Source organism: Penicillium atrosanguineum (assembly GCF_028827265.1).
Source record: "Penicillium atrosanguineum strain IBT 20685 chromosome Unknown utg000003l_segment0_segment0, whole genome shotgun sequence".
Taxonomy (NCBI): domain Eukaryota; kingdom Fungi; phylum Ascomycota; class Eurotiomycetes; order Eurotiales; family Aspergillaceae; genus Penicillium; species Penicillium atrosanguineum.
The window spans coordinates 1139918-1164853 of record NW_026623135.1 but is presented as its reverse complement, the minus strand read 5'-3'; the positions used below and the strand labels follow the sequence as shown (position 1 = coordinate 1164853).

At 51.6% G+C, this 24936-nt stretch overlaps 7 protein-coding genes across 7 annotated transcripts; 2 read left to right on the top strand and 5 right to left on the bottom strand.

Moving 5' to 3' along the window:
* Positions 1-750: 750 nt before the first annotated feature.
* ayg1 (heptaketide hydrolyase ayg1) lies at positions 751-2194 on the top strand (the record flags this gene model as incomplete). The annotated part of the gene is made up of 6 exons (XM_056883907.1): positions 751-843; positions 898-972; positions 1029-1777; positions 1833-1965; positions 2016-2159; positions 2189-2194. The coding sequence occupies 6 exons, from the start codon at positions 751-753 to the stop codon at positions 2192-2194; spliced, it is 1200 nt and encodes a 399-aa protein (XP_056742185.1).
* A 659-nt stretch (positions 2195-2853) lies between these two features.
* N7443_003850 (SKIP/SNW domain-containing protein) lies at positions 2854-4706 on the bottom strand (the record flags this gene model as incomplete). The annotated part of the gene is made up of 3 exons (XM_056883906.1): positions 2854-3012; positions 3073-4503; positions 4560-4706. 3 exons carry the CDS (start codon positions 4704-4706, stop codon positions 2854-2856), a joined length of 1737 nt encoding a protein of 578 aa, XP_056742184.1.
* A 381-nt stretch (positions 4707-5087) lies between these two features.
* N7443_003849 (J domain-containing protein) lies at positions 5088-7553 on the bottom strand (the record flags this gene model as incomplete). The annotated part of the gene is made up of 4 exons (XM_056883905.1): positions 5088-5237; positions 5299-6615; positions 6666-6995; positions 7062-7553. The coding sequence occupies 4 exons, from the start codon at positions 7551-7553 to the stop codon at positions 5088-5090; spliced, it is 2289 nt and encodes a 762-aa protein (XP_056742183.1).
* A 779-nt stretch (positions 7554-8332) lies between these two features.
* Positions 8333-9655, top strand: N7443_003848 (uncharacterized protein; the record flags this gene model as incomplete). The annotated part of the gene is made up of 1 exon (XM_056883904.1): positions 8333-9655. One exon carries the CDS (start codon positions 8333-8335, stop codon positions 9653-9655), a length of 1323 nt encoding a protein of 440 aa, XP_056742182.1.
* A 403-nt stretch (positions 9656-10058) lies between these two features.
* N7443_003847 (Zn(II)2Cys6 transcription factor) lies at positions 10059-13058 on the bottom strand (the record flags this gene model as incomplete). The annotated part of the gene is made up of 3 exons (XM_056883903.1): positions 10059-11093; positions 11149-12073; positions 12130-13058. 3 exons carry the CDS (start codon positions 13056-13058, stop codon positions 10059-10061), a joined length of 2889 nt encoding a protein of 962 aa, XP_056742181.1.
* Positions 13059-19141: 6083 nt separating this feature from the next.
* On the bottom strand, positions 19142-20441 carry N7443_003846 (60S ribosomal protein uL4; the record flags this gene model as incomplete). Its single annotated transcript, XM_056883902.1, has 3 exons — positions 19142-20052; positions 20172-20266; positions 20332-20441. 3 exons carry the CDS (start codon positions 20439-20441, stop codon positions 19142-19144), a joined length of 1116 nt encoding a protein of 371 aa, XP_056742180.1.
* Positions 20442-21174: 733 nt separating this feature from the next.
* Positions 21175-22362, bottom strand: N7443_003845 (lytic polysaccharide monooxygenase AA11 family protein; the record flags this gene model as incomplete). Its single annotated transcript, XM_056883901.1, has 1 exon — positions 21175-22362. One exon carries the CDS (start codon positions 22360-22362, stop codon positions 21175-21177), a length of 1188 nt encoding a protein of 395 aa, XP_056742179.1.
* Positions 22363-24936: the final 2574 nt, after the last annotated feature.

Genomic DNA, 24936 nt, shown 5'->3' with positions numbered 1-24936 from the left:
GTATTAGAATGAATGCCTCTCGGAAGCTTCCATTGGATTGTGTCTACGCAGTTTCGATTACCACGCGGTCGATGTAACCATAGTAGAGCTGTGCCTTCTGCAAGGGGACAGTAGTCTACAATCCGTGCGATCTTGCCGCATGCGGAAGGCTTCGCGGCCAACCGGGGAATTGAGGTCGTCTCAACTTCATCATTCAACATTCAACCTGCAACCTTTGTGCTCAAGATTGGAGTGGCTCGTACCCAAGTGAAATCGATCATCAGCACGAACTGGACGCCTTGTTGATTCCCCAAACGCAATGAGGCTGAGGTACATCCCATCCCATCCCATCCCATCCCATCCCAGTGGCTTCAGTTGCATATCCGATCGAGAATCCCACCCCTGTCCGGATTCGGAAACCGGCCAAACCACTCGACCTGCCCCTGTCTCCTGAATCCAAGGGCTCCGGCCCCCCTCGCCGCTCTCTTCATCATTCCATGCCAATCAGATCACATTCTCGACCTTGACGGAAAGCGCGAGATACCCCCGCATCATCCGTCACACTCGTTCCAGCTGTTTTCATACACTTTTACATCGCAGTCATTGTCGTTGTCGTAATCGGCCAAATCCGTAATCCTGCTCCCAAGCAAAATGAACGACTCATTTAAGGAACGTCTGCGTGTGACTTCTCCCAATGCTTCACGCATGTTCCATCCCATCTGAACGATACAAACCTAGTTTCAAGTTTCGAACTATACAACAGTATTCATCATGGCACCATGGATGATGGGAGAGAAATTCGACACGGTCTACCCTCACAAAGGGTCCATTAAGGCCCTGTGGGAGACCAAGTGGAAGTTCTGCGTATGCCATCTCCAATTTCTTGAAATATATGAAGCAAAGCTAATTCACCCCCAGTGCTCCAAATCCATCTACCCGTTCCACGACGGTGCCTTTGAAGACTTTGAGCCCATCTTCCAGAAGCTGATCAAGGTACACATCATCTCCCAGGGACGACTCCCGCCAAAATCCACTGACAATCAACCCAGGACAACATCAACGATGCCTTCTCGGATGCCTACACCCAAGCTTTCATCCCCATCGTCGACGCCCTGGAACAACAAGCCGAGCAAGCCCTAACAAACAGCCACCCCGACAAGGCCTCAGACCTCTACCGCCGCGCCGCAGTCGTCCTCCGCATTTCACGTTTCCCCTACGTAAGCCCAGCAAGCCAGCCGTCAACTTCCCTGAAGCGCACCGCCTTCGAGCGCCAAAAGGACGTCTACCTCAAAGCCGCCGCCATCTGGAAGCCCGTGCTCAAGGAAGAAAGCATCCCGCACACGCGCGCCACCGGCCGCGATGGCGCCCACATCCCAATCTACGTGCGTCTGCCCGAGGAAGCATCCGCCTCCAACCCGGTACCCGTTGTGCTTCTCATGACCGGTCTGGACGGGTATAGGCCCGATAACAGCCAGCGGACACACGAGATCATCAACCGCGGCTGGGCGGTTGTTGTCTGCGAGATCCCCGGCACGGCGGATTGTCCGGCTGATCCTGCGGACCCGGAGAGTGCGGATCGTCTGTGGGACAGTGTGCTTGAGTATATGGGCTCTAGGGCGGAGTTTGATATGTCTCGTGTTGCTGCTTGGGGTCTGAGTGCTGGTGGATTCTATGCTATTCGGGCTTCGGCTACGCACTCGGAGAAGTTTGCTGGGTGTGTTGCTCATGGGCCTGGTAGTCATCATTTCCTTGGGGAGGAGTGGTTGAGTCGGGTCAATGATCATGAGTATCCGTTTGAGTGAGTTAGATTGTGCTGCTGGTTCCTTTGGGTCCATGATACTGACGGCTTGCAGGATCACGGCTTCTTGGGCCGAGAAGTATGGATATGATTCCGCTGAGGAGTTTATCAAGAATGCGCAGAAGAAATTCTCGCTTGTTGAGACTGGTGTTATGGACCAGCCTAACTGCCGTCTGCTGATGCTGAACGTATGTCTGAAAGGTGTTGAACTTTGGGTTCATGCTAACATGTTTCATAGGGTGTTGACGATGGCGTTGTCCCCATTGAGGACTCGCTGGTCATGTTCAACCATGGTGGTCCCAAGGAAGGCCGTTTCTTTGAGGGCTTGGTGCACATGGGTTACCCTCACAGCCTGCCCGTTGCCTACAAGTGGCTGGAGGAGGTTCTTTCTCCCAAAAAGTGGAGCTCAAGAACTAGGGAGTGCCTGACGTTCCGGCAAACTGTTTTACTGTACTCCATAAGGAGGGCCCTGTTAAAATTGGATCTTGAGATTTGTTATCGTGTTTTATTTAATTCCTACATCCGAGTCTACAAATTGGCTCGCTCGGGTGATCAATTGAACATTAATTTAAGCTTCATCATCATGCCAAAAGGCAAAAGATGGAAAAAAATAAAAAGGAGTCAAAGTTCCGTGAACTGAACATGTGAACAAGAAAGAATCGTCTATAGCTCCCCGAGAGGGTTTCTTCAGACTAGAGCCTGTGTCCTTCCATTGGGCCCTCTGTGACCCTTTGAAAAGAATCGATCTGGATCCAGATCAAATACGCCTCTGCTAATGCGTTTTGATTTTAGTGTGCTGGCATACCCACCCTTTCGCTATGCTACTTTCTCCCTTCTCTACATGTTCAGGTGCCTACCCTGTGTTTCACATTACTCCACAGCCATACTACAAGCGAGACATATAGATCGTAGTCTGGTTTGAAATTGCAAGCCCAAATAGGCTCGTCATTTTAGGTACCTCTGGTGATATCAAAATGGTTTAGATGGCACCGCCAAAACGCCCGCAATGCATGAAGACAGCCTTGCCCACGCGGCACAGAAAGAAATGAACCCAGATTTATCATAATACAACTAGCCTAGTCCTCGTCGACCCTTGCGCGTTTCGAGCCACGATCATCTTCGCCCGCCTCTTGGATTCCGTACCGCTTCTGGCCGGAAGTCACATCGGCGATCATGCTATCAATGCCGAATGGGTCCGCAGTGTCCTTCTCAAACTGAACAGGACCCTCGCGCTCCTGTAAATGAGAACCAATTAGCATTGAAACAGACACTTTCCAACCCGCAGTATTACTTACCTCGGCGTCAGCAGCTCCCTTGAATCCCTCCTTGGCTCGTCCTAGAACCTCAAACCGGCTAGTCTTCTGGATCTTGCTCATCTCTCCTTCATCCGCGTCTTCGTCGTCGGCATCAGCCTGAGCCCGCGGGCGGTAGATGCTGTTGATGGCGTCCTGCGCGGCGAACAGCGGCTTATCGTAGGGGTTATCTTCATTGAAACCAGAATGCATGCCACTGGTCTGGTTGAACAGGCGCGAATCCCACATAGACTCGGAGCTCTGAGTGGGCTTAGCCAATCCCAGAGCCACCTTCTCAGAGATATCACGGCTCTGCTCGCGGGCCATGGCCTGGATCTTACGTTCTGTACCCATGCGGGACTGGCGCAGCTGCCGCTCGTGTTCTTGTCGTCGCTCCCGACGCTGCTCCTCACGCTCACGAGCAGCTTCGCCGTCCTCACTCGGGGTGCCGGACCTTGAGCGGTATGGTGACACACTGCGGCTTCCGCTTCGAGAACGCGAGCGCGCCCGAGACTCGCCGCGACTGGGACCAGCACGCCCCTCGCGGGCCTTTTGAGCCAGCTGCCGGAGATGATCCTCCTTCTGGGCCTTCTCCTTCTCTGCCAGCTTCTGCTGCATCTGAGCACGGAGCTGCACCTCTTCACGGGCGTGGCGATCAGCCGTGAACAACGCCTCGGCGAACTGGGCAAATTTGTCGTTGATCGAAACATCCTGCAATCCACGACCATCCGCAGCCAGACGCTTGTCCAAGGGGACAGTATAACCCTTGGGATTCTTCCAATTCGACACAGGCGGAGGAATCTTCCAAGCTTCCTGATCTTCGGCCGTGAGCTTCCGCGGAGGCGAATGCATCACCGGAGGAGGGGGCGACGGCGGGCCACGGGGAATCTTCTTGTGCTTAAACTTGGGCGGCTCCATGGGATCCTGCTGGCGCTCGACAATCTTCATAATGCGGTCGTTCTTGCGCTCATTATCTCCCATCTGGTTCGCTGGTGTATATCGGACAAAAGTCGGCTCGGCTCTGCTTCCACCTTTGACGTTCTTCGGTTTCTGTGCCTGCAAAGCTCCGTCCACCAGACTGGACAAAGCATTCTTCGTTTTCTCCATCTGCGCAGCAACTTCCTCCTCGGACGGGCGATCGAGCGAAATCTCTCCCATATCCACCCGCTGGCGGAGCGGGATCAAATCTTTGAATGAAGCATGTACGGTGCGGCTGTCACCGTGTCCGCGGCGCGCGATCGCGTCGTACTTGACTTTGCCCTCAGCATCGACCTGTACTGCAAGCGCGTTCGAGGTCGAGGATGTTCCCTTCCGGCCCATGTCGAGGGGATACTGTGCGACTAGAATCTCGGGGAACGCGCCGCCGTCGCCAAAATCTTCGGGGGCTCGCGGTCGCCATCCTGTGCGGTTACCGTAGGGCGGAGGTCCAACTCTCTGTTCAAGTAAACTCAGTCAGCTTTGGAGCAGCTATACACAAAAAGTAAACTCACCCGTAAGACGACCTGTGTTTCATCGAGCTGGTCGGCGCCCACCACACGCGGACCACGGGGTTGCGCATGCTGCGGCAACTCCTCTTCTTCGCCGGTGTACTTGGGTTTGGGGAGGGACTTGAAAAGCCCCGATGCCATGGAAGTCATTGTGAGACTTGATAGCGAGGCGAGAGCTTTCAAGTCGGGTGATAGGATAAGAGGAGAACCTGGATCGATGCTCTTGGCTTTTGCAGGCCTGCGCGGGTGGCGGGCTTCGCTCACCGCAATGCCAAGACTTTCTATATCAAAGTCGCCTCTTAAGTTTGTTTCTTAATATTTATTACTTCGGACCACAGGTATTGTGATTTGAGAATATGTATGTTTCATCTAGGGAGCTTCATGCGAGGGGAGAATGATCCATTTAATGCATTTGCCAAGATCACGTATGCATATGAGAGCAGGAGTAGAATGTTCAATGTGGCGAACGCCTAGCAAGAAACAAGATGCTGAAAATTACAGAGGCAAATGCCTTCATGGGTATAGATCACCTCACTCAGAGGTCAAATGGGTGCGCATGGGACAAGCGACACGCTCTTTATCACCAACTTCCACGAAATGGTCACGCCCTTGGAATGTGTACCAGATCTTGAGTCGTTTTGGCAAAAGAGGCGCTGGGTCATGGAAGCCCATGATTTGAAACTAGAGAAATGGAGTTAGAAATACTGGCCGCATTTATATGTGCAGGTAACATTAGTCTCACCTTGATCGAGTTCTGAGGGATCACTAGCTGGCCGCGGTCGACCAGAGCAGCCACAGGAACAGTCACGTCAATTATCCGAGGCTCAGTGAAGCCGTTCTTGGGTTTCTTATTCTTCGGAGGAATGTATCCATACTCGGCCTTTTTGATGATCAACCCATCCTGCGCCTCTTCTCTAGCCTGGCGTCTTTGCACTTGATCGGACATGAGCTCGATAGCCTGCTCGCTCTCTTCTCGCTTCTTCGGGATAAGCTTCTTCAGCTCTTTGTGACGACGCGCCACCGCCTGCCGACGTCTCTTTCTATCGCGCGGGCGGACGTAGCCGAACTCAACCGCACAGTAAGCAATCCACGGGAAGACGGCAGCCAATGCAGCGGCATCATGGTTGGCCTGATCAGCAGGACATATGACGATGGGAAGCTTGATGCCCTGGCCAAGTCTGTTCCAAGATACAGTAGCCACGACGCCATTCTGGGCAAAACCGACTCCGAGTGACATCTTGGTGTACTCGCCAACGCGTCGAGTACCCTTGATACCCCAACTGATAGACGCGTCTGCGCTGACAATGGTAGTAACCTCGAGTCGCACTGCCCGGGGTTCCTCCATTTTGGCCATGGGGAAGTAACCCTCGCCGCTCCATTCTGACCTCACGGGATCATCTGCAGGTTTGCCCGAAAACAAGTTTCGAGAGTAGGTCAGTCCGATGCCGCCTCCTGCCGGGGTAGCTGTGAGGTACGTCTGCCAAAACTCGGCCGCGCGATCGATTTCCTGTTGCTTCTCCAGTTGCTCGCGCAATTCGTCATCATCACCATCACCATCATTGTCCTCGTCAAGTTCAACCATTCTCGAAGGTTGTTTCGGTTGTGATATCAAGCCAATCTGAAATGTGCTGTCGCTCACTCCAGTATTATAATAGCTTCCAAGGCTCATTCCAAGGGAAGGGAAAGTCTCTTGGAGAAGCCCGGGCCATTCCATCAATCCACTGGACCATGTTAAGAAGGCGATCTTTCGTTGAGCAACTTGTTTCGTTGCTTGCACATCGAACGAAGGCAGAGATTCCCACAGAGATCGAGTGATGGTGCTGCTAGCACTGACGCTGATCGGTTTGATACCTGAAATTGGCTGAAAAGCGTGACCGATGGTTGTCTTCAACGATGGTATAGGGAAAACACCAGCCTCAACATGGACAGTAGAGTCTCGGAAGAATGGGAATGGCTGTCGACTCCAGATACCCTTAGTGCCTATCAAGCCCCTCATATTGGGGGTGACAGTAGCACCAAGGCTAATGTTCTGCGCCACTAAGACGTGTGGCAAGGGGACCTGGGAAGAGTTTAGTCAATAGAAGAAATTTCTTCGTGCTGGTAACATACTAGCTGCTCTTCAGTCGACTCATCTTCATACTCGACTTGAAGCTTTTGCCCGGGACGAGCGAGTTTGCCTGCGATTCCCATATTAATCGTCATTTCAATGGGGTCAGAATCATCGTCGAGATCATCTGAAGCAGCCTCCGAGTCTGGCTTCTCGGCCTCATCCTCTTCCTTCGTTCCGTGCGAGAACGCAGGCAGAGGCAGAGGAGTCCTGAAGCTGTAGTTGACGGCATATGTGCTCAATTTAGCCGATGGAATTTGGAAAGTCACATCCCCATCTTCTTCATCGACTGAAATGGTTGAAGATGCGTTGACTCCAAGTGTAATAGTGCCCTGGAGCCGTAAACGTAATGGTCAGCAATGTCCATTTCTTTCAAGGCACAAATCAGCAATGCATACCCGGCTCGAAACCAAGCTTTCAACAGCTTTGCGCTCACGTTTCTTCATTGTCTTCAAGAACCACTTTCGAAAGTCATCAGGCGACATCGCCTTAACGCCGAGTTGTTTTGACTGCGCATCCCCTCTGGGGCCCATCGCACCGTGTTGACCCCATTCTTGTTGCACAGCCTCCACTCCCGCAAGATCATAGACTATGCGCTTCTTAGGGTCGATGAGAACATCGTACGCTTCTTGGATCCTCGTGAAATGCTGCTGAGCGGCCTCTCGGAGGTGCGGTGGTTGCTTGTCCGGGTGGAAACTGAGGGTCAGACTGCGGTACGCGGAACGGATATCGGTGTCTTTCGGAGGAGGGTCTGAGGATAGGCCCAGTAAAGCATAGTAATCGAGTGCCTCGGGGTAGTCGGCCATCATGCTATAGTCGCCATCAAGTCCGTCATCCGTGGCGGCGCCAAACTGCGCCGCGGAGCCCGGGTGGTCGAAGGGGGACGACATTGAAGCTTGCTGCACTCTGGAACTAGTGAATTAGAATCCAACAAGCTCCATCATCTCCTATCGAGTGACGCGCAGTTGTGCGACAGGACAAGGTGGTAGAAATTCGGCCGGAGAAACCTTCCGTGCCTCCGTCTCCGCAGGCCCCGCAGATGGAAGGGATGGTGCCTTCATAGCGCGAACTTATGTGGATCGCCGCTGGTAAAATCTTCTGATCTTGGAACAAAGAATAGCTATGTTTGATCAAGTTCACCTTCAAAAGACACCTGGAGATTGAAAGAGAAGATAGAACAAAGGATGCAGCTGAGATCACAATCAACATGGGCATAGGTATTGAGTTAGTGCCTGAGGCAGGCATCTAGGAGCACGATCATTCTGGGATCTTTGGACTTGTCATTCTTAAATCTTAGGCCCAATGTAAACCCATAGATCCCGGTATAGACTTTGTTTCAGTATAGTGGGATTAATACCAACTATGCATGAACTAAAGCGACACCTGCAGTTTCACCTGCCAAGCCGCCATTCTTGAACTATACCAGCAGCAGACCATCATCACTAAAAGTTAGCTTGTGAACAATCAACCAACAAAGACACGTGTGCCAATAGTTATTTCAACTATTGGAATGCCTAATAATCTTGAATCAACCCTAGCAGTGACACCTGATACGCGCGGAGAAGCCAGCAGAGCCTCATCTCGTTTAAGCCTAGTCACCCATGGACCTTCACTTCCAGGCAACCACAACGCAACCTTCGCCTGAATTCAACCCACCACCGGCATCACCATGAACGAAGCTCGTGAGTCCGCAGTGGGCGACACACCTCCAGTATTCAACATCGACTTGTCATTGCCCCCCTCTGAGCGTTATGTGGAGCTCGCTAGCCTGTACCGAGACCGAATGCGATCTCTGCGAGGCATGTTCGACGAGCTGGTCCGATCAATATCCCCAAAGATCCCCCTGAATCTAGTCCACATGCTTGCCCGCTCATTCTTACGCAAACTATACATCGATGAAGAAACAGAAGAGCTTCGCAGTATCAGCCGCGTCACGGACATCGATATGTACCTCTTAATCAGTCTGAACACCGTCCTCGATCTACTGATGGGCTGCACGAGCGGTGGCGTACGCACCAAAGATGGACTCGGGACGACAATGCTCCATTTCCGGACTTTGGATTGGGGAATGGACCCGTTGCGTGACCTGATTGTTCAACTTGAGTTTAGGCGGGGAGCAGACCCGACGCTGCTTGCAACGACAGTCACTTACGTTGGATATGTGGGTGTTCTTACGGGTGTTAGAAAGGGTCTCAGTGCCTCACTTAATTTCCGGCCTGTCCATGATACGTCGAAGAATTGGGCTTTCTATTCTAATCATCTTCTCGTGCTTCTTGGGATGCGGCAGTCTATATCATCGCTGCTGCGAGAGTGTATCTTCTCTTTCCCGGCTGGTTCCCAGTCTGAGAGCAAGAAATTATCGACACTGGAAAGCATCGTTGCAAATGTTCCCGGTATGCCCACCACGGCCGCGTACTTTATCTTCAGCAATGGGACAACCACAGTGACGATGGAGAAAGATTACCGCAAAGCAATCGTGCGCTCCTCGTCATCATTCATCGTAACTACAAATCACGACCAGCAGTCTGAAGCTTCTCTCAAAGCTATTGCCGAAGACAAAAGACAGAACCATGCAGGTCTAACATTGGTCTCAGGTGGCATTGAGGCCATGGCGGACCTGATTGAAGACAGCAATGAGAGACGTGACTGCATACAATCGAAATGGGACAAGAAAATGAAGAAGCATGTGCAAGTCCGAGAAAGGGCTGAAAGGCAGAAAGCAGAGCAGAATCAGGCGCATCAGCCACAAGGAACAAGATCATCGCTGCGCCTGAGACTGAAACAGGAAGAGGAAGCCGAAATGGAGCAAAAACGGGGTTCTATGTCCCATTCTGATGAGAATGACTTGGCCATCACGCAAACAGAAGCAATATCGTGGCTCACGACTTACCCAGTTCTGAATGAAGAAACTCATTACGCTACTATCATGGACCCATCTGAAGGAAGAGTTGTCTGGGTGAAGCGATATGATCCAAGTGAGTGGAAGGGTTGATCCACTCAAATGCCTGACACATCCACCTAAAACTGAGCTTTCGGGTACTCACATTACGATCCGTGTAATTAACTTGACACTCAGCGGAAGGCATGAAAGTCGAAAACTAATTATCAATATCGCATCAATGATTCCATCGTAGGTAGTATAATACATGCATGTACAGCAGACGCTCGTAAGATGACGAAAAATGACGAAAACATGGCTATGTAGTAGTATAATACAGGGACTTGAGAATCTTGGAACTTCCCGTCCAGAGGATTTGATCTTGTAGAAGTAGTCAACGCTTATGTAGACATACTGAAACAAATATCATCACGTCGTTAAAAACCCAAGAAAGCTTGGATAAATATGTCGCTTTTAGTCAAAAGGAAATTGCATCTGCAATTATGCATGAACGAAATCAGTGATCCCTCAACCAGACAATGCTAGGCTCTGAGAATGCAGTGCCGTCGGTTCGCATCGAGTGTAGAAGGACTTCTCGCGGTAGAGATCCGTAAAACAGATCCTCTTCGAGGGCGCCGGGCAGATGAGAAGGTGAGGTATAAGCGTGGATCTTCGTTTCGAGAGAGGGACCATCCACTGCGAAGCCCATTTTATCCTGCGATCGGATGCGGTCATGGAGACAGTCAATCATCGAGTCCAGTCGCTTCTGGATTATATTCGTCACTTCTAGAGAACTGTCCCAGTGGCGTCCGAGAAGCTGGATCATGCCGAGCGCTCCTCTGATGAAGGAGATGCAGTCAGGTAGTTCTGCGACTAGACCAGCCGCGCTAAGCACGTCAACGGCTGATAAGACTGCATAGCCTAAGAATGGGCTCAGAAGTGTCACTTTGGGTGATGGAGTTTCCGGGGGAGACTGGGCGGAATGCATCTCGTTTGCGTATTGAGTAACCGCGAGTGCGATCCGGAGGGTCTCTACTGCGTGGTAGCGAGCTCGGTGAATGTACTGGGTCAAAAGCTCGGAACGGAGGCCTTGGTATCGTGCGTGCCGGTAGAGCTTCATCAATGTAGCGTGGTAAAACATGTGGATTGAAATGAAAGTGTCCGCTTTCTTGGCCTGGCTGGCTCGCTCCATATTGATGGCTGAGAATGCCAGGTGTTCGGGAATCTGACGAAGCCAGTCTTCGGTTCGGCGGACAATGTTGATGTGAAACTCTTCGGCGAGACGTACATACCCTTCTGGTGGGATGTGTGATAGGCGGAGAATATGGAGCGAGACGTCTCCCCAGATTGAGAGGATTTGGATCAAAAATGCCATGGGGCTCAGGGCTGATCGGTCATCTTCCGGTGCGGAATGTTGATTGAGGACGGATTGGAAATATGGTGCTGTTGTGTATTGTTGTGCCTCATATATTTCTTCCCGGCATGGTAGTCGGATCAATGCCGATTCCGATGAGATGAATGACGAGGGTGCAGAGAAGAAGTTTGATACTCTCTGTATGATGTTAGCGAGTTACTCTACGCCCGTGATAGAAAATTGAGCTTCTTACATCCAGAATAAAGGCAACCCAGAATGTTCGGCGGCGACACTCAATCAACGCCTGTGGGTGCAGTCCATAATCGCAAACCTGGCTATGGTCCACAACAACACCCCCAGATTCCATGTTATATCGCAAGCCAGAGACTGCCCGTCCTGCCGCGCCGATTGAGTCCCAGCATCCCACCAAAGACCCAGTAGCATAGTACCAGAGACTTAAAATGAGGTGGCTCTGAGCAAGCTGCAAAGACAACGTATGCTGGCTCTTTTGAACGGCGAAGCGCGCAATACGAGAGTATCTCCTCAACGCGACGACCTTACCGGGCCGGTCAGAGAAAATCGATCCAAGAGCCATCATCGAGTAAAGTAGCATCTTATCCTCTGCAGATTTCATCTGGCTCGATTTCAACCACAGTATGAATCGTGCATGCGGGAAGATATGATACAAACCATCGTTCACGTTTGAGAAGTAAGATTCGATATAATGCATGGTAACATCGGGGTCACTTTCGTATGGGTCGATGTTCCAGGAGCCTGCAAGCGGGTCATCTGGGTTGATATCCCTGAGTTCGCCGAGGATCTCGGTGTACTCGGGAAGTCGACTGGCTTCAATATGCTCCGGTGCTCGTGCAATCGAATCATCGCCAGCGAAGGGTTGTGGGATTCTGTACATCCGTGATCGGTATGCTCTGTCTGCTTCGGCCATTGTCTCGTAGGTGCCTTCTGTTCCTGATGGGGTGAGCCTGGTCCCCTCGGAAATCGGCGAGTGTCCACTGGTCCCCGGCAAAGAAGTTGCGCTGTTCGAGGCTCTTGGCATATTGTATAGAGAGGAAACGTCCGAATTCGCAAGACTAGGTGAAAAGCCTTCCTTTCCATCGTATTTGCTAGAAGGGCCTGCAGAGTGAGGACCTCTCATAGATGAACGGTTTCCACGTGGGCTTGAAGAGCGTTAGTATTACTATTTTGCAGAGACGAGTGTAGACCGAATACTTACGCACTCTCGAACCTGCATTCACGTCCAGACTTCTGGCACTGGTCGCATTTAGGTAGGTTCGGTTGGCATTTGATCTTCTTCTCCCGGCAGGTCAGGCACGCTTGTGCGAGTCGCTTTCTCGGCTTCCCGGCCTTGGTAACACCCCAATTTGCGTTGACGGGGATTCCCTCGATGGCTTTGGGACAGTGTGACCCATCTGCATAGATGTAGCAGATCCCTTCACCATCGATGTATCGCTCATCCACCACGTGGGGAAGCGTAGTGGATCCTTTTGTCCGACTGCCGCTCTCTGGCGATGAAAGGCCACTGCTCAGGGCCTTTTCTTGATAGGAAGTACCGTGGACAGGTATCTGGCTGTGTGGAATAGAGGTTGCCATCGGATCACTTCGGGTTGCTGTGTGATGTTTTATGTCTCTTGGACTATGCATAGCCACTTGGGATAATGGTGGAAGGCCATTTTGGGGCCGTGGGAGTGATTCTGAGCGTGATTTGGTACTGTCTTGTACCCCGACCGGGGTAATCTGTGATGGCAAGCTCGGTTCATGATGGCGATAGGGATAAGAATGCTCGCGGTGGTCAATATGGGGCCCAAGTGCCGCGAATGTTCGAGGATAGGAAGGTGAAGAGCTCGGGTCGTTGGATGGCGTCAACAATTGCCTGACGGAAGGAAGTTGCTCGGTCTGTTGCCGTTGGGATACAGACTCTGCTGATGTGGGCCCTCTTCCTGACTCGGAATTGTCGCTCTGACGGTGTCGTAAGAATGGGTCTGATCCAAATTGCAAGTTCGCGGGTGTCCGAGGGGGTGGAAGCTGGTATGGGTTATCCCCGGTTTCTGATCGATTAGCTGGACGCTCCGAGGACTGTTCCGACAATTGGCCGTCTCTGGATGGTAACATACGACCGAAGGGTCCGACGTAATAGCCTGACATGACAGGCGTTTGGATTAAAGTGTCGATTATCGTGGATCTTTCAGCGAAAGACCATTCACATGGCAGCCAAAGAACCAATTCACAGGTAGCCTCTAGTATTCAATGTTTTGTAGTTTCAACAACACTGTCGTAGGAAGCGTAGGAAGCAAGTCTATGTGATGATTGAAAAGCAAAATGTCCAGTTGATCGGAGCGCCGATGAATGAGCACAAGAAAGCAGGCAAAAGATCTAGTCAGTGAAAAAAGTTTAGCAGTTAAAGCAATACTCCCCTTAAGATCAGACATACCAATTCAACTTGCACGAGGCCTAGCACGGCAGTTGATGTGCTATTAACAGTAAAGCGGTATAGATCAAAAAGCCAACCCTCACAATGGTGATGTAGTTCCTAGTCGCGATTCCGCAGGGCTCAAATACTTCCAATGAAAATGAGATTAAATCGAACGAAATTAGATCAATGCGTCACAAACAATTCGGACAGTCATGGTCTTGGGTGCATGTTCATATACCAGGGGCGGCTGCAGGATCCCAGCGATGTGCATAAGCTTCGCAGAGGCGCCCAAGAATGCGACGATAGTCGGGGAACTTGCAAGCATCAAATAACCCAACGGGTCGTGGAAGACGGGCCGATACCGCGGACTAGGTAATCAGACAGAGTTATGAGAATCCGACTCAAATCACAGAAGAATGGTAGTGACAGCGATGACAACCCCACAGAGCGCCGGAACGACCAGTGTTGGCGCGGACTGTCAAGAGGCAAAGGGTGCGTCAAACAGGCAAATGAATGGAACAGATCAAATCTTGAAAAGATTCGAAGTGCTTTGCCCTGATGATCACGACGACGTTGAAGTCGGAATGAAGGATCCAGGAGCCGATGGTGGCACACGCCTTGACTATACAGGGAAAATTAGCCTGGTCGCAGAGGTTGCTCGCCAGTGGTCCGTTGCAAGGGGATCCTAGAGCCAGAGCTAATGTAGCGCCCCCGCGGTAAATTGAAATAAACTAGAGGGAAAAGACAGCGGTTTGCCCCGAGCGCTTTCACTCCCCTAGTGGATTCAAAAGGCCCAACACTAGACCGTAACAGAATTATTGGAGAGTGCAAAGGGTGGACGTAATTTAATAACCAGAAGGAACAGAACCAAGAAGAACTGAAGAAGGGCCCAGAAAGGGCAAAAAAAGAACAAGCCGAAACGAAGAAGGTGGCGGAGGGGTTCAACGAAGCTTCAGAAAAGGGCCAGAGTTACAGTATGTATTCTGGGTACGTGATAATTACAGGTTCAAAAGTACAATGAATTTTAATTTAGCTACACCACTCAAACCATACGATCGACGGGATCGATCTATACTCTTCTTGGATGCCCCCGTCCGCACATGTTTCTCGAAGGTCGACCCAAGACACGAGAAGAAGGGGAAAAAAAAAAAAAAAAAAAAAAGAAGGGAAAATCTAGAATTTATGAGACAATTCCCACCTAGCTCTTCAGGCCCTGTTTATCGGTCCTGCAAGCCAAGCGGCTCTCCAAGCGCCTCTAGAGCAAAGCTGGTCAAGCTCGGTTTTCCTCGCTGATCGAAAAATTGAGATCAATATAGAGGCCCATCCCAGGTGGAGACTACGCCCAGCACCATTCAAATACAAGGTCCGAGGAGTTTCGGCATTCGGCCGTCAGTGCCCTGACTCCCGGGGATAGCTGGCGTAATCTTGGATCTCTTTGGACGGCAATTGATTCCCATTGCCGTTGGACACTGGTCGGTGGAGAAGGTTCTAATGTCCGAGACTAAGATGACTCCAATTGCTTCGGAAGTCGGAGAGAGGGAAGGGTGGACACCAGGTTTCCACGGGTCTCGGATGAGCCGAGAGGGGGGCGGTCTCTCACTGCATCTCTATATTAAATCACGAATCCTCTGGGTTCAAGCATGGAGGGATCATTTTATGTATTGGAAGCGTTAGGCCCTCGGACCTCCGGTGAGATCGACTTGCACGTTGACATGGACCCATGATGTAGGTGTACATGCGATGCATGACCTACCTCATGACGAGTCTCATGTAATAGGAGACACGACATCCAATGAGTACGGATCAGGCGCATTCGGGATTTGTCTTATGATTTTATCTTATTTGCCACGACATGGGGTACTCCTGCATAGGATACTTCATGCGGACCCCCAAAAAGAAAAGACACAGGTCGAAGCGCGGTTACGGGATCGTCGTGAAGAATTGAGCGCGGCTAAAGAAACAGGGAGGAGGAAAAGCCGAGTGAATCGACCGAAATGATGGCCGCGAATACCCTCATGGTGGGTCAAGGTCTTGGGCACGGTGGCGCGGGTGACTAGCTGCCTAGTCGGGCAAATCCTCCTGGATCCAGCGTTGGGGCCGCAGGCTTATCTGGCCAAAAGCCTTCGCGAAGATCGCTGGATCGCGTGGGCTGGGTGGACTTGGCTGGGTGGACTCGGATGGATTCCCAAATTCAAGACCCTCGGTTGGGAGTGGTTCGGGTGCCTCTCCAGTCTTTTAACTCCGAGTGGGATTTAAACTGTTCTGAGAATCAAAGCCGAGACTCTCCTTGGCTGAGGTTTAATGGATGCTGAATATTCGGCCTCAGGTGGGTGGCCCTGGTCCTGGTGGCTGCTTTTCGGAGCTTGATGCCTAGGTTGGCATGTGCAGATTCTTCTGCCCACTGCAATATACTTCCGGAGAAACACCGAATTTTTCCAACCATCATGGCCTTTGGCGCCTGCACATCACGATATGATACATCGGCTCTCCTATTTTCACCTGATCAGCAAGCTTACGGGGTCGAGATCCATGTAAAATCCTGCTGCCAAAAGGATTTCTTAGCAGGCTGCGATGGGTCAGCTCTCCAGCCACCACTCCACCTGAACCTGCTACGCCAACGGTGATGCACTCGACCACGTAGCGATGTCTCAAGGGCATGGCGATCCGATCTGCAAGCCGTCATTCGGGATCGCCGTCTCAGCCCCTGCTTTTTCTGTTCTGGGTTACACCCAAAGTCTAAGAAGAAGCGAGAGGAAATTATCTTAGGTACCCACGTATGACATCGACGTGTTCCTTCAACTCCAAGTCACGGGCAGAAAATAGACAAATATGAAACATAAGAGTACGGCAATTAGAAATTCGCCAAAACCCATCTGGCATTCCCACCCGAGAATAGTCGCTCGCGCGCTCTCGACGAGGTTAGGGTATTATCACGCCATTGGCCAGCTCACACACGGACCCAATTTTGCTCCGAACAAATACCGACTGCGACGTTGTCTTGCGGGAGTATGAATCCGTTGTGGATATAGTATTCCTGGTTTCATGATGTTGGTGGTTGCTAGTCCCGTATAGCCTGGGGGGAAGAGGATAAGAGTAAGGAACCTTCACTTTTCACTGAGCTACCCAAGGACAATCACAATCCCTGCCACTGGTCTACTGTACTCACTTTGCGCCAAATCTGCATCTAGATCCTTCACAGCTAGCAAAATGGACAGGTGCATAGCCTTGACACCGATCGGTGGATCGGTGAGAGAATAACGCCCGGTTCCTGGCCGCACTACTGTACTGCGACTCTACTACTGCGAAGAGACATGTTTTGCATCGCCCGTGCTCTAAAACTCTGCGGAGTAGCGTCGGGGACAAGTCCCGGTAGCGCAACGCGCACTCTGTGCCGTGCCCCCCCCCCCCCCTGAACCGATTCGTGTTTGGGTGAGACATGCGCCAAAACTCCAGGGACCAACCTTGGAAGGACCCCTTGGCCAACCTCTCTACCCATCACGGATCTACAAAAGGGTCTCCGAGAAACAACACAATTGTGATTCCGGCATGCCATCGATCCTTCGAGCTCTTCAGATCGATGATCACGGATCTGGAGGTCAATGCTGGGCTCAACTCTCGATCTTCCAAGTCCGACCGCATTTATGCTTACTGTACTCTGTGGTCTTAGGTCCAAGGATCGGAGGCGGAAAATTCTCCGATCCAACACTTGGGTCTCGGTTACTGAGTAGTTCTCCATGTTGCATCTTCCGTGCAATTAAACTCACCCGCTCGCTAGCGGGCCCGTTCCAATTTGCCGTGAAGCTTTCGAAGCAGTGTCACACCGAGATCCAAGCCACCCGTCAACACGATCCCGTAGGGCCAAAAACTCAATTTATGAATCAGCTGGCCTCGCTACCGTCAACCTGGCACGCTTTTTGGCACTACCAAACTATAACACGGTAATTGTCCCAAGGCAGCATCGAGACGACAAGAATGGACCTTAAGGGAAAGTCCGGTTCGGGACCTGACGTAAATCATCTCCACTCTGCGGGATACTGGAAATTCAATTTAGCGACAATCACCCGGACCCTGTGGCCTTGGCGTCCTGGGCCCAGGTCGCACACGGGGTACGTCCTTGATCTTCATCCCATTGTGTTCCACTCGAACGCGTCGTTGTCTGAATTGCCGAAATATCAGCGCTCGTCCGTGTCCGTGCCTTTTCCTGACGAGTTTGACAAGATGTTATTTTTATGCCGTAGAAGGAGGGGCTACGTATACAGTATTGATCTCGTAAGATTCAACAAATCCAGCAACCCGATAGGCAGTTATCTTCCCCTCTTCTGCGGATCCATATTCCAAGGGACAGAGAACCGGCGGGCGCCGAACGACAAAAGTCTAATTAATTGGGCTTCTAGAACAATTCGCACGTGAAGCAATTGAGTTATCACGAGTGTTGCCTGGGTTTGTGTATGCTCCGCTCCACATTTCAACTAACCGTAGTGTCATGCTTCGGACTCCGGCAGAATTTGGCTTCAGCCTCAACGTTCGGTTATGATCGCCAAGCTCAATTGGGATCATCGGCTTGACGGGTCGTATTTGGGAGGAACCGAATGGGGCAAACTCAACTAGTTCGTGGTTTAGTGATGTATGTTTCATCTTAATCTATTTTACCCATGGCACAGCCTCTTTTATGTTCTCGCTGCTTGTTTATACGAGACTTGTGCTTGTATTAATTGTTCTCTGGACCTAGGTAGCTTCTGGTCAAACATGTGATAGTGAATACTATTGTAACTGTAATGACCGTTGGTATTGGCCTGTACCTGGGTATGACGGACTGAAAAGACGGTGACTCGCATGAACACGTTGCCAATGGCGTCGAATGGTCTAATTGGGGATGTCTCGATATGCTATCCATAGGCTCGTGCTTCAAGGTGGTCTGGCTCGATGTAGTTAGCGCTGGCCAGTCTGACAATCTAGTCCCGGAGTAATTAATTTCTAAGCCAAGATGAATGCTTCCAAATTGCCTAGCGTTCCAAGTTTGCTCAATGGTTAAACTCTACAGAGATTCTGCGCAAGCGCTTATACTGCTGTCATCTGAATTTTCCAGCAATCGCAATCACGGGCATTAAGTGTTTTTGTGTGGGCTCCAGGGCCACGAGCATGTGATCTATATATCTGCTCGGCCGATGGCGTGGCTGAACATAATATTCCAAATACCGCAGTGCGAGATGCCCTTACGCAATATTCAAAACTGAACAAGAGTTCAAATGTTTGATGACATTGAAGTTGCAAATTACCCATTTCGCAAAACACCAGTCCACGGAAGAACGTACGATTAGGCACCACCTGGGCAGGCTCATAGATTCCAGTGCGATTAACTGGCGCGGGATGCTGACTTTGCAAGTTGTATTCACAGCACCCGTCAAGAACCAATAAGATAGCCGAATTGCATATCTCCAGATATCAACAGTTACCAAAGAAATCGATGGAGAATTTTTCCAAATTGTCCAAGAGCTGGATACTGGGTTCTCTACAGAGCAAGACATGACACCAGGATAGGTAGCAACACACCGACACACATCATGATAGAACCTTGGACCTCGCAGCCCCTGTTACCAGCGAATCAAGATAATACTCCATAGCTTACATCTACAACAATCTTACTTACCCTCTTAGATGGGGGAGGGGAACATAACGAGAATAGCATCGATCAAGATCATATTATTACTCCAAATGAACCCAAGGGGTATTGCAAAAAAGGCATTGATTCATTTTTGCTCTGAGTCTACCGTTTTTTCAACCATTCACCATATCCAAAAGACAGAGAAAAACACGTTTACTCCTCCTTGAGGACCTGCTCGAAAGTAGCAGCGGCGCGAGTAGGCTTGCCAGCCTCGACCTTCTGCTGACCGAGCTTCTGCTTGGAGTAGGCAGCGGCGTAGGGGTTGAGACGCAGCATAACCTGCTTGTTGCGCAGGGGGTTCTTCTTCTGGACGTTGACACGCTTGGTCTTGGCCTCACCCTTGGGGGCGCGGAGGACGGACTGGATTTCAGAAGAGTTGATGAGGCGGGTGATGTCGGCGTTGGAGACAGAGTTGGAGGGCAGGAGGAAGTCCTTCTTGAGAGCCGAGGGGGTGGTGGTGGTGCCGTAGACCTGGTCGAGGGCCTCGAAGGCGGAGGAGGTCCAGACAACGAAGCGACCGAGGTGACCACCGGGGGCGAGCTGAAGGAGGTTCAGGGAGAAGACGGAGGAGGTCTCAACACCGGGAACGTTGCGGAAAGCCTTGACAAGGTCCTTGCCATCGGTCTCGGGGTTGTAGACAACCAGGGGACCGCGGCGCTGGCGGAAGCGGCGGTTACGGAGCTTACCCTTACCAGCGCGGAGCTTCTTGGACTTCTGGACCTTGACGAGGTCCTCACCGGCACCGACGGCCTGGAGGAGGGCAATGGCGGCCTTGGTCTTGGTGAAAGTGGAGCCGAAGGTCTTGGACTCGATAACGAGGGGAACCTCGGGGACCTTGGCGACACGGTGGCCACGGGCGAACAGGAGGGCGGGGACGGAAGAGGCAGCCAGAGCAGAGGCGGTAGCGAAACGCTTCTGGTTCAGGTTGATCTTCTGGTGCCACTTGCGCCAGACCTTGGTAGGGGCGAACATACGACCGGAACGGCACATGTTACCGAAGGCAGCCTGACCGGCACGGTGAGTACCACCACCAGAGACACGGGGAATACGGGCGACAGCACGGCCTGTTTAATAGCAATCATCTCGTCAGTTTCTGTTGAGACCAATTCCTTGCAGCGGACTCGATTCGAGTTTTTTTCCGCCGTGCTCCACTCCAATCTCGAAAATTTGATTCTTCACATACCAGTACCCCAGGACTCAGCAGAGGTCTGCTCGCCGGCCTTCTCGCTCACGGCGTAGGGCTGACGCTTGTTCTTGGCCATACCGGCGTGCACCTGCCTGTAGACGAGGCGTTAGTATCTCCCCTCCAAGTATCACATTTTTCGAGATCGATTTTGACGTACTGGACAATGTCCGAACGGATGGGGGCGCCGAAGACAGCGGGCAGGGGCTGGGAAGCCCCGGAGGGCTTGCCCTCAGCCGTGGCAATGGAGACGGTAGGGCGAGAGGCCATTGTGGTCGATTTGTCGATGGTGAGGTTGAAGATCCAACTTTGCTGTCAAGCCTCACCTGTGGATTTTTTCGCTTACTGAGAGTTGCGGGTCGTGGGAACACTAGCCCTAGCCCTTATTACCGTAATGGGACTAGTGCGACCACCCCACAGTGTTAGCGCATGATGACATAAGAGGTACTGACACCTGAGGCGCAATGCCCCACTCTTGCATCGATCTTTGTTGACATCTCGCAGTACACCAACGTTGTGGAGCTGCCACCACCACTGTCACATACATGAAGATCTGAAGCTCTAAAGCTGTCTTTACCAATTGATTCATTTATGAGTATTGCTTACTGTCGAACACAGCTGAGCTGGTGCCTTCGAATACCACCTCCATGCTTGGACGCAGATCTGTGGACTTCACGGGACGTCTTGCATAGCTTCCTGAAATGGAGCTTACTCTACTGGCCTACATAATTACAGTTTACAAAACCACCACTGATGAAAATTTAAAAAAGGATTGATTGCACAGATTCGCAGATGTCCCACTCCCACGTTCCATATCTAAAATGTACACGATGAAAGGCGACAAGAGATGCACCGAAAGAAAGAGGGTCCGTCCCGGGGCGCCTTATATCCAGGATCGGAAACGAAAGAGAAAAAAAATTGATGCAAAGAATGCAGATAAAGAAGAGAAGAAGAAAGCGAAATCCGAAACCAGCAGATGTCGCGAGCGTACGCTAGGAGCTACTTAAGCGTGGTGGCCATGGATGGTGCGCTTGCGGAAACGCATCTCAGAGACATGGCGGGCCATCTTGGAGGCCGAGATGGTTATATCAGAGCTCACGCCGGCAGTGCAGACGGTGCCGGAAGCCATCTGTTGGGCGGTGGACCACTGGCCATTGGCGCAGCGCTGGAAGGAGGTACCGGCGATGCAGTTCCATTCTCCCTCGGTACTGCAGGCACCGCTTTGAGTGCCGGAGTTACCGCTAGAGCTGGTGCTGCTAGTGGCGGGGACGGCCTCAGTGGACGTTGAAGCAGTCTCGGGCACGGTAGGCACACTTGTCTCAGTTGGGGCCGAAGAAGTGGCCGGGGCCGCAGTAGCAGAGGAAGTCTCAGTTGGAGCACTGCTAGCAGCAGCTGATGACTCAGAGCCGGAGGAGCTGGAGCTAGAGCCGGAAGAGCCCGATGAACCAGATGCGGTGTCGCCCGAACCACCGAATGTGGCAGTACCAGTGCAAGCCGCGGAACCCTCAGCGGCGAGGTTGGCGGGCTCACCATCGTACTCAACAACATCACCGGGCTGGGGGAAGCGAATGTCGACACCCTCCTTGGTAGTGCAGCCGTTAACGTTGGCAACAAACATGGGAGGGAAATTAGCCGAGCGCTTCTCGACAGTGGGGGTTCGCTCCGAAACAGAGCGCTTGGAAGAACCACTGGTGACGGTAACAGGTGCACAGTTCATATACATCTCACGATTGCCGATACGGTTGAACCAGGTCCAGGCAAGAGTGTACTTGCCGGCTTCGATGCCTTCGGGGATGGTGAAGTTGAATGCGTAGGGATCGGCCGCACTGGCACCGTTGGGGAGGTTACCATCGACATTGGCAGGGCAGCCACCCTCAAAGGACTTGATAACCTTCCACTCAGTATCCTTGGTGGGAGCGCGGTCGGTGGTCATACTGATCTGGCACGAGCCGCCGCCGTGGGTGGCACTGCCTTCGAAGGTGAGAGCGTGGGACTCGCCAATAGCGATAGTGTTCTCAGTGGTAATATCATAGGTACCACTGCGCAACTTGCAGGGGAAATCGCTGCCATCCGCTGCCAGCGGGGAGTTGTTAAGAGTGCTCTTGCCGTAGGGGACTGGGTTGCTCATGATCATATGAGCGTTGACCACAGAGGCGCCCAAAGCGGCTACAAGCATCGACTTGGCGAACATTTTGGAAATGGACTTTTTGTTGGTTCGACTGAAGAGTGACAATTGTAGATCCGATCCGTACCAGACGAATAGAATCAAAACAAAAAGGATGGATGTTGGTAGTCGCGAGTGCGAAAAGAGAGGCTTGCTGCCAGTGGAATGTTAGCAAGAATGTATGGAGCAGACAATATGATATGTGCTATTCAATAAGAGCAGGGCGATGGTTGTCTTGGCTAGAAACGTGGGAGCTATATAAAGATGCAGTACTCCCCACGACCTAAAGACAGGCTCAAAAGGCATTGTGACGGTAGGCTGAAACATGGGATATGATCACCAGTGTCGTTGACAAAGGCGGATCCAAGGCACACAACGAAACAACAAGAGACATGAGGCGAAAATAGGGCTACAATACCTTTGTATGAAAGAGCAGGAAAATGCTTTTTTAATCAAGCCCTGCTATATTGTCCGAGTATCAAAGACCGAGTCTTGGCTGTCCTGATGAGGAATCAAAGAATCGGAGATATTTCTTGATGCGGATGGGTCGAAGCTGTCAAAGCTGAAAGGAATGTCGGAGTCTGCCACAGGCGAGAACTACCAAGCAAAGCAAAGAGAAATTAATACAGGACTGGCCTGTTGTGTCGAACCGAGAAAGGAAGGGAAAGGACGAAAGTGCTCGGGAGAAGAAAAGAAAGAGGTATGCAGCATTGGCGCCTGGGGGGTTTTATATACTCAGCTGGGAGTTGACGCTGCCTGGCACCAGTGACGGGGTCAGGTCTAGAGGGACCAGGGACAATCAATCGGACACCCTCAACGTTTGACTCCCCACACGCCACCAAAGAAATGGACGATGATCACATCTTGCCGAGCCGAGTGCAGGAGTGGGGAAGGCATTCGAGAACAGATGGGATGTTTCATGTTGTGCCTCCACCGACAGAGTATAGAGATTTCGGATGTGAGTGGTGCTGAAGCCAAGCCGTCCCCAACCAATCCCGACAGTAGAACGGCGATCTACTTCGCAGCGCAGGGCTCGGCGGCTGGTAACGAGCCAACCACCAGTGGGGTATACGGGTGCAAGGTGTGATCCACCATCGGCCAAGGGGCATGAACTGTCGCACCATTGAACTGGCCTTCCAACCGCTGCGCCTGTGTACCTGTGTGCCTGTGTGCCTGTGTGCCCGTGTGCCAGGGCCGACCGCCCAGACTGGTTGACTTAGATTGTTAGCGCCCCCCTTTCTCCTAGCGGGTGGCCTGCGAATCATCATCCACGAAATCCCATTCTCTATGCCCTCTGGTGTTAGAGAGCTCGAAACTGGAGGTTGCACTCGTGAAAGGGCCAGTTTCATCAGACGTGACAGCTCCACTCTTCCCTTGCCCGTACGATTGGCATGGCATGTCCATCCATCCACGCCCTTGCGACCTGTAAAAAACTCTGATCCGACCGTATGACGCACCATCTGAGATTACTGCAGCGGGGGTCTCTCTCTTTGCTTCATGAAGCTATTGTGCCCCACGCCGCGTAGGCTTTGTGCTTAACCTTGTCGCAGAATACGAAGCACCCAGCGGCTCGACACCGGCTTTCCAACCACAGTGAGAATCATGAATGCTCGGCAAAGGGTATTGCTTCAAATCCTGGTCATACTAGCCCTCCACTCGGAACATAAATTATGACGGCCGATTTGGTGCGGCTTAGCGTGCGAAGATCTCCAGTGGGTATCCCGCATCGGTGAGGAATGGAAGGTGTCAACCGAACTCTGTCGGTTTCAGGGTCCAGTCCTTGATCCTTGTCAAGGACATGTTCGCACAGACAGCATATGAGCAGTTCCCTAGACACAGTTCACGTCCGGAAATGAGACTCCGCTGACCTGTACTAGAGCCTGAAAAAAGAAAAAAAAGAAACCACCGCGTGTAGTGGCCCAGAGCTTAGTGTCTGTGGATACCAACTCCGATATTCCGTGGCAGCCGACATTCCATGGCTTCGGTTCTCCACACCCGAACCATCGATCACTTAGCCTCACGCCTAGCGAACGTATCTGTTAGTGGTTTCAGGTTGATATAAAGACCCCATCTCGAAACTTTCTATCGCACCCACATCGAATGTCAGTTCTTGGCTTTACACTCCCTGCAATCTCGTGCCTGGGTGGACTGACTCCGTCCGCAATCTCGGTTTTCCCAACACCTTGATGTGGATGCTGCTGAGTTCGTGCGAGCCTGACCTAACGAACCCGATCGTGAAGCTTTCAAGAAACAATTCCGACTCGCTGATCGATACCCTCGTTCCATGGTACGCTGATGGCTCGCTCGACCTGCAAATTAAACTAGAAGTGTTAACCTCTTGGAAATCCGGATAAATTCCCAGTTATCTCATGTCCGCACTCATCCGCCTTCCTGGCACTTGGAATGCAAATTTTATTGATGATCATCGCAATTAAACTACCTCTTCTATGTCCGCTCTAGACTGTGTCGCTTCGCATGGGCATGACCTTTTGGCGCAAGTGTCTGGAGTGGGTATAGCTTCAAAAGTGAGCAGTCAAGCCCCATGGATGCCCACGCCCGGAGATGCTCGGTGCAGAGGATAGTGCACTTGGTAGCCTGGTG